This window comes from Larus michahellis, chromosome 14 (assembly GCF_964199755.1).
Source record: "Larus michahellis chromosome 14, bLarMic1.1, whole genome shotgun sequence".
Lineage (NCBI taxonomy): Eukaryota > Metazoa > Chordata > Aves > Charadriiformes > Laridae > Larus > Larus michahellis.
This window is the reverse complement of record NC_133909.1, coordinates 2,089,181-2,102,195: the sequence shown is the minus strand read 5'-3', so window position 1 is coordinate 2,102,195 and position 13,015 is coordinate 2,089,181. Positions and strand designations below refer to the sequence as shown.

The window sequence follows — 13,015 nt, the reverse complement described above, 5'->3', positions numbered from 1 at the left end:
CCTCTTTCAACAATCGCTTCAATTCATCATGTTGCAGCAACTTTTCACTAGTGAGAGATTCATTCCGATAGGGGTAGGCAGCAAATCTCGAATCAACGTGTAATTAGATTGTAGCAATTGAAAAGACGTAACAGGAGCTGAAGAATTGAAGTCACATCCAATGACGTTAGTAAAGTTACAAACACAAAGATTTGAGTGATTACTTCTATCTACTGCTATGTCATCTACGCATACAAGAGTACAGGGAGACCTCAGCAAACACACCCTTTCCCAATATATACAAGCACAGTTTCTGGGGTTTCATCGGGATGTATCTCAAAGTGACAAACATTCTGGTTGGTGTCAAGACAAATGTCTTGTGCCTTGAGAGTATTACTCTCACAAATGAATCCTTGTTGATCTCGTGAAACGCATGCTTCAACATCAACAGTTTGCCATTTATTCTCATTTTGTTGTGCCCACACTCTGTGCTCTACCGGATGGAGTATGGCTCCATGGTGATTCAACCCCAGGGCGATGACTGGGTATATGGTGTACACTGAGGCAGTGCGTATCGTTAAGACAAAAGCTGTGGCCTTGCTTGAAATTAACCAGATACCACCAGGATTGAAATTTTTTCTCAAACTCAATTGCGTTATCCCATATTACTTTTTGGACTTCAGTGGGCAAGGTGCCTTGTTCACCTTCCCTTATGATTGTGGCTGTCATAGATTGCATCCACAGTTGGGCTTGGGTACAACTAAGAGCCAAAGAAACATTGTTTTGGGTTGTACCAAGTGCATTTGTGATCAGCTGATGGTCCTTTTCACCTGTTTCTTCCCACTGAGGCAATATATTCGTTAAAAGCCATTGGTGATTTCCCAATGCTGATCGAGAGGACTGTAGAGGATCTTTTGTCTAGATCACTAGTAGTTGTGACTAGTTTCTTTGCAAGTATCTATACTATTTAAGACTCCCAGTCCTGTTCCTAAGATACCAGTCACATCTCTCTTCAGTCGTTGTGAGGTGGCAACAGTTCGTCTGTCCACGTACAGTTCATCTAAGGTTCCTGTAAGACACAAAAGAAAAGGGAATCTGCTCGGTCTTCTTTGAGCGACGGGGTCAAAAAGAGGGCCAGATCCACCGGGTGCTGATCCGGTGTATCTTCCCTGAACAGTCTTTGGCTTCCCATGCATGGGGATTTTGGGGAGTAGCTAGCACCATTGGTACTGTGCCAATTTGAGGCATTTTCACTAACACAGGTTGCCCAGGGTGAAATTGTCCTAGGTATTTTCCTGGTTCATTGGGAACTTTTGGAGTGATGATATTGGCAGATACACAGAAAGCTTTCATTTTAGGACAGCCATCTCCACTCCATCTGTTATTTAATTGATAGGTGGCATCATCCCATCGCAAATGCCAACCAGGTTCATGAGCTTTTGCAAAACGCTTAACCAATCCATTGGTGCATTCAACAATGCCATTAGCCTGAGGATAACAGGGAGTATGAAATACCCATCGAATCCCTTCTTCTTTGGCCCAATCTTGTACCACCGTAGCGGTAAAGTGTGAACCGTTATCACTTTGGATTGCCTCAGGAAGGGGAAGGGTGCTGTACCACCCTTGTGGGCCTTTCACTGTGTTGTCCCCGGTAGCTGATTTGAAGCTGGTGGCCATAGTGAGGCCAGAGATAATCTCCACTCCTACTAGGACGTCTCTTTTCTCACCTGATGATCTCAAGGGCCCAATACAATCAATTTGCCAGGAATGCCACAATGGTTTCTTGTCCCGAATGGGTAAGGGAGGCGCCTTACTCGGATGATCTTTATTGAGCCGTAGGCGACATTGTGAACAGGCAGTTCCTACTTGTTCGCACAGTTCAGCTGATACAGGCCACCCCCGGGCTAGTCCTTCCTGATACACATCAGCACGGCCTGTGTGGCCACGCTTAACACGTAACCATTCGAGTAAGCGTTCCCATTCCCCACCATCATCTACAATGTCAATGTGCTGCAGCCACGTGAGGCTATCTACCTGTTGGTTGAACTGAGCAGTGATCGAGTTCGAACGATCATGACCTTTTACCCAACCAATGTGCAATGCTCTCTGCCCTCCTCTTTCTAACAGTTGCTTCCAACTATCTGTCTCCCAAATTGGGACTCTGTTCACCTGCCAATCGTTGGCTGCCCAGTGTCCGATCCATTCAGTGGCTCCTTTAAAAACAGCATATGAGTCAGTGTAAATGTGAGTAGCCCCATGTCGTGCAGCTAGTAGGACAGCTCTGAGTTCCCCTACTTGCACGCTACCATCTCCTGTTTCAATTGCTCTTTCCCCCGTTGCTGCTTCCAGTGCTACGGCTTTGTATTTCCACTTATTGTTCTCACGGTGAGACGACGCATCAGTAAACCACACTCCTGTAAGATCGCTGCCTTCTTTCAGAGGAGGTGCTGCTTGGATTGGAGATGGTCTGTTTGGTGGGGATTGGAACAATAGGGCAGCATCTCTATCCTTCTGGAGCTTGGATACTTTAACACTGCCTTCAGAGACTGGCATGATTTCATTAATGCCTTCGAAATAAGCATACCACTTTCGAACTGTGGCTTTCGGGGCAATGCCGGCTGGTGGTGCTGTCCCTTGACGGACCACATCTAGGAGACGAAAAGGGCCCCGAACAACCACGCTTTGTTCTCTCCTTATCTGCTCTGCTCGTTGCAATGCTCGCACCAGGGACAGTAAACCCTTCTCAAGGTCTGAATATCTGCTCTCAGTATCATTGAAGGAGTGAGAGCTAAATTCTAATGGTCTCTCCGGTCCTGCTGGTCCCTTCTGCCACAAGTTACAATGAGAACCATGTTCACTGAAGCCCCATTCCACATGGACAGGGTCAGTTGGAGGGATGGGGCCAAGTTGTTGGAATAACCTTAGCTCCTTTATTAGCAATTCCAGTGCATCAGTATGTTGTTCAGTCCACTCCCAGGATCTACCCTTTTTCAGCAACCAATAAAGGGGGCGAGCAATGATGGAAAAGCCAGGGATGTGTTTACGGCAATAACTTAAAGTTCCCAGAACTTGCTGTAACTCCTTCGTGCTGGAAGGATTCTGTCCATGTTCTGTTTTTTTCAGGGTATCCTGAGGGGCAGAAGCAGCTCCCTTAATCCACCAGACCCCCAGGAATTTAACTTCCTCTGCACGTCCCTGACACTTTGCGTCTGGAATTTCCAATCCTAAATCCGATAATGTTTGTCGGATGTTTTGCGTCATGTCTTGTACACTTTCTTGGCTCTCTCCCCCTATTAGGATGTCATCAATATATTGGTATATCGTACATCCCTGTGAAACAGGAATCTCTGATGGCACTTTAGCTAAAGCATTAGGAGCAATGGTGGGGGAATGCTCGTATCCTTGTGGAAGTCGGTTAAAAGTATATTGGGCTCCTTTCCACGGGAATGCAAACCGCGCTTTGTCCTGCTCAAGGAGGGGAATCATAAAAAACCTGTCTTTTACATCTAAGGCAGCCATCCAAGGACGAGCAGCTCCTTTTATCATTGTCACAATTTCCGCGATATTCGGAACCGCAGCGGTCAGGGGTGCAGTGTTGGCGATTAACTTTCGGTAATCTACTGTGAAACGCCATTGCCCGGTTGGCCACACCGGTGAAGAGTGAGTGCTCTTAATGATGTGTCTTTTTTCTAAATCTGATGCCACCCCGTCTGCTCCTGCAAGTGCAGCTGCAGGCAGTGGGTACTGTCGGACGTTGGTAATTTTAGAGGGAGGCAAAGGTAGAGAAGTTTCTAACAGGCCCAATTTAACTGTGTCTAATCCTTTTTGCGTCCTGCAAAACTCCACACAGTTCCATTCCATCGCTCGTGTAGTTTCGCAAACAACCTAGTACAGGGAATCACAGATGTTGCATTCTTCGCGTGCCAGCTGCGGCTGTATTCTACCTCAGAAGCCTCTGGATTTTATGATTTCCTTACTGTGTGAACAATGCTGTATTTTTGTATTCTTGGCCAATTTAGCAATTATTCCACTTCCCTAAAACCAAATGATATGACTAAGCCGCTCAACAGTTGCCCAAAAGCTGCACCTGGATGCCCAGGGGCTGCAAAACCTGCCCATGGAGGGCAGTAGGTTGTCCAGGGCAGGATCTAGGATGCCATGTGAGGGTATTTTCTTGCCCAGGGCTGGCCCCGGCTTGCCCATCCACAGCAATGCATTCCCCAACGGCTGCATCGGGTTGCCAGAGCGGCTGCAGGGAGTTGCCCGCGTAGAACCCGGTTACTGAGCACCCTGCGCCAGCGGCAACGCTGCCCTGGTTCTGTGACACAGAGGGCACTGGGGATGCTGCAGTGTCTGGCAGTGCTGCCACCCAACCTGACAGCACAGCACTGAGTAGCAGCCCCCCCCGCACACCCCCAAGCCTCTGCAGGGTGAGTATGTCCCTGAACTGGGAGGGAAAAATCCGGGTCATTCTCCTAATCCCCCTCCATATCTCTTCTGTCCTCTAAATGTACCCGGATGAGGTGGTCGGGGCTCCTGTCGTTGTGTCCGTGTTCAGGGGTGGCACAAAGTGGGTTTTTCCCTCCCTTTCCTAAACGTGTGTCTGTCGGTGTCTGAAAGGGCAGAGTTTATTTGTGGGGGTGGGAGCCAGGGAAGCTGCCTCCCACCCTCCCAAGGCTGTTTCTCAGGTATAAAGCGGCATGGAGCTAGGGAAAGCGCCGTCATTTATCCCTAGCCGGGACAAAAGGGCTGAAGGGAGCGGTTTGTGGGAAGCGGCACACGCGGTGGTTTCTGTTGGACCTGAGCGCAGACATTTCGTCCTCGGTTCTGCCAAACTGCCTCGGAGGGTCGTGTTTGCGAAAGCTTCTTTTTCTGCTAAATTTGAGGGTGTGAGTTTCCCGCTGCCTGTCCCACAGCCACTCCCATCAGGGATCTTGCTGTAGCACACCCGTGTCCTCATCTTCCCCTGGGGCTCCGAGCCAGGCTGGGAGCAGTGGGGACGGGACGGTGTTAGGGGAAGGACACGTCAGGCTGGCTACAACAGCCGTATTGAGGGACTTATTCCTGCCCGTGGGTGACACTTGGAACCTCACAAGAGCTTCGTACCGAGCACCACGTACCCCTCCGGAGTGTTTGTCCTCAGATGAGGTGTGTTTGGTGGCCCCCTGCCTTATCTTGCTGATAACCATCGATTGACAGCCTCAAGCTGGAGAGGACAATATGCAATTCTTGGTAGCAAAATCTTCATGTGTGGCCATTCCTCCTAGGGCTACTGCAAGGCTGGTGTTTCCCAAGCGCTCTGAAAAGACTGTGGGCCATCTCCTTCCCACGCACACTGATCTTACACCAGGTGAGCCATCGACACCTTTCCTCCTTTGCAAGGCAAGAGGCGGCCCTTCTTTTGAGGCTGAAATAGGGGTGTGGGGGGGTCAAATTTGGATATAGTCCTGCAAAGCTCAGCTCACCTGCAGGCTCCTCACTCCAGCATTTAAGGCAAGGGAAGATAGAGGGGGTGAGGATGGAGTCCCTCACCCACCCACAAATGGCGCTGGGCCGGTAGCAGATGTGTGTCCAAAAGGGACGCAGCCCTCGGGGCTGGGAATGGAACTTTTACAGAGAAAATGACCTCTGGAGTATCAGAAGATCAGCAGATACGCCAGCCAAAAGAAACAAAGGAACAGCAGAGAAGGAGCAACTCCAGTTTGACTGGATTGACAGATTTAAGGAAAACGAAGGCACGGTATCTGTCATTCTCCTTATGGCCGTGATTTGTTTTTCTCCGCATTCCAAGACCTGATGCTAGATACTAACAACCAAGTCAAACGCTTTTATATACAAATGTTTGGGATGCTGTCAGGAGGGATTTGTTTTCAAGGGGTTTAGGCCTGTTCAGGCGCTGTGAGGGCGCTCTGTGCGTCGCTGTTTGTGTTTGAAGTTGCGGGTGTTGCTGTAAGAAGTAAGGCAAGTGCAGGAGGTTGCTGAGGTTGTCCTCTCTCTCCTCCTCTGTGCAGGACACGGACGGGACACACGAATAGCAGCGGTCAAGCATGGAGTCTGTCGGCTCTCCCTTACCAGCAAAGTTCGCCCATCCCAGAGCCATACCCACCAGGTTTCTCCCTGCCATCCACACCATGGCGTCAAGCTATAAGAACCGATTTCCTTACCGCCCCTTGCCTCAGAGCTACAGCCTCCCCTGGATGCCCAGCACCTACTACAAAACGGCTGCCAGCAAACCAACTTTGGCTGCCTTTTCCAAGAGTTCCCAGGGGATAACCGCCGGCGAGAAGCTTCCATCTGTTTCCACCAGAACCACCGTCTTCACCCAGTACACCCCTGAAGACTGGTACAAGTCCAACGTGACCAATTACAGGGAGTCGGAGACCTCCCAGAAGAACGCGGAGCGCCTGAGAGCCGATACCTCCCGCATCATTGACCACAAATACCAGCAGACCAAGAAAACGCAAGCAGAAAGCACCAAAAACCTGGGAGTGCGCGCCAATGACATCGCGTTTTGGAAATCGGAGCTCTGCCACGAGCTAGATGAGGTGATCGGGGAGACCAACGCACTCACAGAGGTGAAGACCAGGCTGGAGAGAGCCTTGGCCGAGGCGGAGGCCCCTCTCCGGGTAAGCACCCGTCCCGGCGCGCTGCAAGCTGTAGCCTACTGCTGAAACATCTGCAGCCCTTCAAACGTCTCATTAAGTTTCACTGCAGCTCCGGAACGTCTAGAAAGCTTTTATTAAGAGGCCATTAGTTAAGTTAGTAGTAACCAAACCCCCCTTGCCATCTGCTGGATCCCCTATCAGCACAGGCTGAGCACGTCAAAGCTGCGTTTGCTTAACTCAATATTTTTAATAGTGGTACATCCAAAATCCCGGTTTGGGAGACAAAAGCCCGTGTCTTACCACGAGGCTCTGGCGAGGTGGGCGTCAAGGCTGACACAGGTCCCCCGTTTCAGCTGTGGCTGCACCAGGGACACATCTGCTCCCTCATGATGGTTTAATGCTGATGTTGCAGCTCGCCTGCTCCTTGTCAGCTAAACCAGCTGCCCCGGGCCACTTTTTTCCCCCTCTTGTCATCTCCGTGCCCACCTAGAGTTTCTTTTCTTACATTATTGGAGATGGGGACAGTCCCCATAGAGAGCCCTGCCCCTGCAGCCAGCGGTGATGGCGTGTCCCCAACAGGTCGCTCAGGAGTGCTTACTTCACCGGGAGAAGAGGATGGGCATCGACCTGGTCCACGACAACGTGGAGGAACAGCTCTTAACAGTAAGTTGGGCAACTCAGATCATGCGTTGAAGCTATTTTTACCGGATTTCAAAGTTATGGGATTTGGAGCACTGATCACCTGCCTCCAGCAGCCGGAGCTTCACAAAGGCAATGGGTTTGTGCTGAAGTCAAGTGAGCTGAGAGCAACACACTTCCTCCGGTGGAGCTGGATGTGTCTCAGAAATTCAGCCTGGGCATTTACACCGAAGTCAAGTCCATCTCCTCTTGTCCCGTACGGATGGGATTCCTCCTGGGGAGGAAAACATTTTGGGAGCAAAAAGGGCAGGTGCTGATCTGGGGACGGAGGTGTGTAGTGGTCCAGGGAACCGCTCTGCCTGTCCACACCAGGATGTGTCCCTGTCCGTGCAGTGGGACTAACCACCGCTTGACACTGAGGTCAAGGTGAAAAAATCCTTATTGACCCACCCTGAAAGGGAACACAAAGGCCGTGGCTGCAGCCACAGCACCCTTCTGTCCCCTCCAGGGCGCTGGGCGCAGGCTCAGCTGTGAGTTTTCCTGCCTGTTTGCTTTGGGCAGGAAGACAAGCAGGCAAGTTCTTGCTGTGTGCAGGGTTGGAGAGGTCCAAGGGGAGGAGTGTGACCAGGACGAGTGAGTATGGACACTGATGGGGTCCTCTTTTGCCTTTGCCCAGGAAGTCGATGTCATCAGGTCGTGCCAGGAGAAGATGCAGCAGGTCCTGGACAAGGCCAAAGCCCAGATCACGTAAGGAGGAGCTCCTTCTCTCATGTCGTAGGGCTGATGTGCATTTGTGGTCACAGCAGAAGCCCAGCAGAACCCCAGCAGATGTGAAGCCCCAGAAGAAGCCTGTCTCTCCCCACACCCCGCAGGCATAAAGCCCATGGAGGCTCCATGGCATGCGGGCGGTGATGCTCGTGGGAGGACAGAGCTGCGCGGGGGGCCGGGAGCTGCTGTGGGGAGTGGAACGGGGAGGAAGCCATTCCACCCGTACGTCCCCACCGATGGCTGCTGTTTGCATGTTGAAGGTCCAACCGGGTGGCCCAGCAGAATCTGGAGAAGGATCTGGCCAACAAGCAGGTGGCCCACCGGATCGACGACAGGTGCCACCACCTGATGAACACCTCCCAGGGCATCAGTTACTACCGAGGGGTGGAGCAGGTCGATGCCACGTGAGTGCATGCTGTCGGTCCCCAGCAGCAAGCTGTCCCCGGGATACGCGGTGCCTCTCCCTGGCAGGGAGCTGCTTGTCCCCAACCCAGATCCATCCCGCCTGGAGACACCTCCCTCAGAGCGGTCATTTCTCTCCGCTCCCCAGAAAGGGAGCACAACCCTCTGCTGACAGTTGGATGCCAAACATCCAGAGGGTGAAAGCCAGTCCCACCTCATTAAACATTCTACCAGGGGTTGAGAGATCAGCCTGCCAATTAATTCAGGGGAGCACCTCTGCTGAAACAGCTCCTTAAGTTTATGCATATTTTCAAAGATGTGTCTTAGTTGTTGCTAGGCGATGTTTATACTTTTCAAGGACTCTTTTCAGCTTCCCATAGAAGTGAGGAGGAGCATAGGCAGAACAAGGGAAAGGCCAACGGAATATTCCGTACCATAGATGCCATGCTCAGGATATAAATGGGGGTTGGTGCGGGGTGGGAATATGCGGTCGGGGCTCGGGAAGGTGCCAGTTCACTGGGTGGTGAGAGTGACTTCTCTCATTATTATTATTATTATTATTATTATTATTATTATTATTATTATTACTATTATTATTATTGTTCGTTTCTGTTATTGTTCTATTAAACTGTCCTTATCTCCACCCACGAGTTTTTCCCTTTCCCTTTCCCCTCCTTTTCTCCCTCTTCTCCCTTCTGGGGGGAAGGGGGAGAACTGCACCAGCGCACGCGTGGTCCTGGCTGCTGGCTGGGGTTAAACTATGACATACAGTCCAATTAAAAGTGTAGATTTAAGCTATAGTGAATCCACGCTGCTCCCTGGCAGGGTCCATGCCTGCCCACATCCAGCTTACCGGGGGCCTCTCCTTTTCCCCGCCAGGATCTCGGTGCCACAGTCCTGGGCCAAGTTCACCAACGACAACATCCTCCGCTCCCAGAGCGAGCGGGCGGCCTCCGCCAAGCTGCGGGACGACATCGAGAACCTGCTGGCGGTGACGGACAGCCAGATGTGGCGGCAGTTCAACGCTGTGAACGTCGCTTTCACCAACCGCATCGCCGAGACGGCCGATGCCAAGAGAAAGGTTCAGACCCACCTGGCCAAGGTAGCCTGAACCCCTCCCTTTTGGTGTGACACTGTCACTTCCCGGTGACACCTCCAAAGCGTGACCCTCCACGCAGACCTGGCCCCAGCAGAGGAACGGTCACCACAAGAACCTGGTTATAGCATCATTTAGAATCATGGAGTCATAGGATGTGTTGGGTGTGAAAGGACCTCTCAAGGCCACCTAGTCCAACCCCCTGCAGTCAGCAGGGACATCTTCAACTGGATCAGGTTGCTCAGAGCCTCATGCAGCCTGGCCTTGAATGTCTCCAGGGATGGGGCCTCCACCCCCTCTCTGGGCAACCTGGGCCAGTGTCTCACCACCCTCAGTGCAAAGAACTTCTGCCTAACGTCTCATGTAAACCTGCCCTGCTGTAGTTGAAACCATTGCCCCTCTTCCTCTCGCTACATGCCCTTGCAAACAGCCCCTGCCCAGCTTTCTTGGGGACTTTCTTCTTGGAGCAGGATGAGTTGGCAGTGTAATTTCATCCCAAGGGATACTGCCCGTTGCTCATCCCAGCTGACAGCCTGCTAGCACAGGGATTTCCAGCAGAAAATGCCAGCGCTACTTGCATCAGCGCTAGTTACTTCAGAGGCGCTGGCTGCCCTGCAGAAGGTCTTTACTGGGACTCTGCTGGGGTGTCTGCTGTGGGGTTTGCAGCTTTGCTGCTCCTCCAAGGACGTGTTTTCGGTCTCAGCACTCTGTGGTTGCTGCACAGGTATCGGTGTGTTTGCTCCGCCAAGCAGATGAAGTGGAGATCAGCCATGGGCAGCAGGCTCGCACCACTGGCTCTCATGGAAAGCTTCCTGAAAAGTGCTCGGCACAGATTAACCGAGCAGAAACTGGGCTTGCAGCATCGCGGGCTGGTGCCACATCCTTCAGCGAGCATCCACCAAAAACCTGCCCTCTGTTAGTTGCTAGTGATGATCAGTTCCTGCAAGCAGTAATTTTGGGGAGCGGGTAATTCAGTAGATCCGTCACTGCTCCAAAACCTCCTCTGATGTGACAGCAAGAGCAAAGAGAGGCTTTTCCCCGCAGAGAAATGGCTGCTGGATCTGTGCCTCCATCTATGGCAGAGTGAGAGCAGTCTGAGCCCGGGGTCTGCTAATTGAACTTGGTTTTTTTCTGCAGATGGATGGCAGAAAAGGGAAATCACGTTGCCGCTGGAGAATACATTTTTTAAATTTATGCATGTGTTTCTTTCTTACGCCAGACACTGCAGGAAATATTCCAGACGGAGAGGAATATAGAAGCCATCCAAAAGGCCATTAGGGACCAGGGGCCTCCATTAAAGGTGGCTCAGACCCGGCTGGACCAGCGCACTCGGAGGCCAAACATGGAGCTGTGCCGGGACACTGCCCAGCTGCGGTAAGGCAGGAGCGCGGGGCCGGCGGGGACCTCGAGGGCTCACGGGTGGTAGCACTCGGGAGCATCGCTGGATGACAAAATTAATCATGGGGGGTTGCTTTTTTTTCCTAAAGAGTCCTTCCAGAAGTGCACCGACATAATCAAAAGCAATGAGCGGGTATCCCAGCCTTTGGGTGCTGGGAGAGCTCTGCGCCCACAACGGAGGCTGTACCCCATGGCCGGGGGCGGCCTGATGCCACCCCATGAGGGGCCGGATTTTTCCTACTTGCGTCAACCCCGTCTTCTCTCCTGCCTGCTTCCCGGCGGCTGGATGGGCTCAGGTTTGAAGGACAAGCCCTTTACTCTCCAACAGGCTCATGCTGAGAGCTCTTAGGTCCTTCCTTTTGGGTAACCGCAAGGGTGCAGCTGCTGTGCAAGGTGCTGTGTCCAGTGCTGGGCTCCCCGCTTCCAGAAGGACAGGGAACTGCTGGAGAGGGGACAGCAAAGGGCTACCAAGAGGATGAGGGGACTGGAACACCTCTCTTGTGAAGAAAGGCTGAGGGATTTGGGTCTCTTCAGGCTGGAAGAAAGACGGCTGAGGGGGCACCTTCTCAACGCTTATCAATACTGAAAGGGGGGGTGTCAGGAGGATGGGGCCAGGCTCTTTTCAGTGGTGCCCGGGGACAGGACAAGGGGTAACGGGCACAAACTTGACCATAGGGAGTTCCACCTAAACAGGAGGAGGAACTTCTTTGCTGTGAGGGTGGCAGAGCCCTGGCACAGGCTGCCCCGAGAGGTGGTGGAGTCTCCGTCTTTGGAGACATCCCAAACCCGCCTGGAGGCGTTCCTGTGCCACCTGCTCTGGGTGACCCTGCTCTGGCAGGGGGTTGGACTGGGTGATCTCCAGAGGTCCCTGCCAACCCCCGCCAGCCTGGGATTCTGTGCACCACACGGAGAAGCAGTGAGGGCTGTGCTCACCTCCCCTGGGGACACTGGAAATCCTGTCAAGGACAGAGGGAGCTCTTTGGCATTGCACCCCGAGGGGCTGGGGAGGATCAGGCACCCTGAACTTCACACCTCCTCCTGGCAGCCCGCTGGGTGAGGCTCCCTGGGAAGCCTTTTCAAAGCAATTTAAACCCAGCCCCAGAGCCGGTTTAGCATCTCTCACGCCATCCTTTGTTCCATCCTCCACTTGTTTCACCTTCGCTTTTAGCCTCTCCCAGCTGTCCTCTTTCGCTGCATGTGCACCCGTGGGTGTGGGGAGGACCCTTGCCCGGGGAAATCCAGGAGGGGGAGCCAAGAAACCCACAAAACCGAACAGGAACGGGAAACCACAGCTGCTCGTCCCTCTGCTTGGTGGCACCACCTGCTCTGGCAGACGCGGCTGCGCGTTGCCGAAGCCTTCGAGCAGATGTTCACTGAGCGCGGTGAAGGGGGAAAACCCATGCCCCAGGGGCCCATCAGCAACGCCATGCTAGAAACCACCCGCGTGACAGGACTTCTAATGAGGGCTCCTTGCTGTTTTCCAGCCTTGTCAACGAGGTCCGTGACATCCATGAGACGGTGCAGACTCTTCAGCAGCAGCTGAGAGACAGCCAGGACACCTTGCAAATGCTGGTTCGTGCCAAGGCTGTCCTGCAGCACGACCTGGCCGTCAAAGCCAACTCCCTGTTCATCGACCAGGAGAAGTGCATGGCGATGCGCAAGACCTTTCCCAGCACCGCGCGGCTGCTGGGTCCCATCTAGGCTGGGCTCAGCCCACCCCACGGCATCCCTTACCGGAGTTATCAGTTTTCTCAATATGCTTTAAATAGTACATGATTAACTTTCCACTTCCTGATGGAAGCCTGGCTACAAATTAAATTATCACTTTGCATGTCACATGGTCTACCTGGAGTATTTTTTTTTTCCCTTTGTTTTTTCTCTTTCCACTGCTCTTTCACGGCGTGCCAGAAAGTAACTGGAAATATCCTGGATGCAACTAAGAGTAAATCCACCCCCGGGGATTCATTCCTACCCATTCGGTCTGTGATTTTAGGAGAAAAAGTGTCGTGTCCTCCTCCTTTGGAGTCTGATGTGGAAAAAGCACAGGGTGAAGCCATGTCTCGAATCACCTCCTTGTCCTCCATGGGCCTTAGCGTGGCTTTTAGGAGGATCTGCCCCATGACCTTAC

The 13,015-nt window shown here is 52.5% G+C and overlaps 1 protein-coding gene across 1 annotated transcript; it reads left to right on the top strand.

Annotated features, from left to right (window-relative positions):
* Nucleotides 1-6,026: 6,026 nt before the first annotated feature.
* On the top strand, nucleotides 6,027-12,588 carry LOC141751227 (tektin-3-like). Its single transcript, XM_074607627.1, has 7 exons — nucleotides 6,027-6,605; nucleotides 7,164-7,247; nucleotides 7,900-7,970; nucleotides 8,252-8,395; nucleotides 9,273-9,495; nucleotides 10,709-10,863; nucleotides 12,372-12,588. Exons 1-7 carry the CDS (start codon nucleotides 6,027-6,029, stop codon nucleotides 12,586-12,588), a joined length of 1,473 nt encoding a protein of 490 aa, XP_074463728.1.
* Nucleotides 12,589-13,015: the final 427 nt, after the last annotated feature.

Bases quoted from the DNA above. Each gene is read 5' to 3' on its own strand.
- LOC141751227 (XM_074607627.1), top strand. From the start codon at position 6,027: ATGGAGTCTGTCGGCTCTCCCTTACCAGCAAAGTTCGCCCATCCCAGA. The intron at 7,971-8,251 runs GTAAGGAGGAGC...TGCATGTTGAAG, and splicing joins AAGGCCAAAGCCCAGATCAC to GTCCAACCGGGTGGCCCAGC. The intron at 9,496-10,708 runs GTAGCCTGAACC...TTCTTACGCCAG, and splicing joins TTCAGACCCACCTGGCCAAG to ACACTGCAGGAAATATTCCA.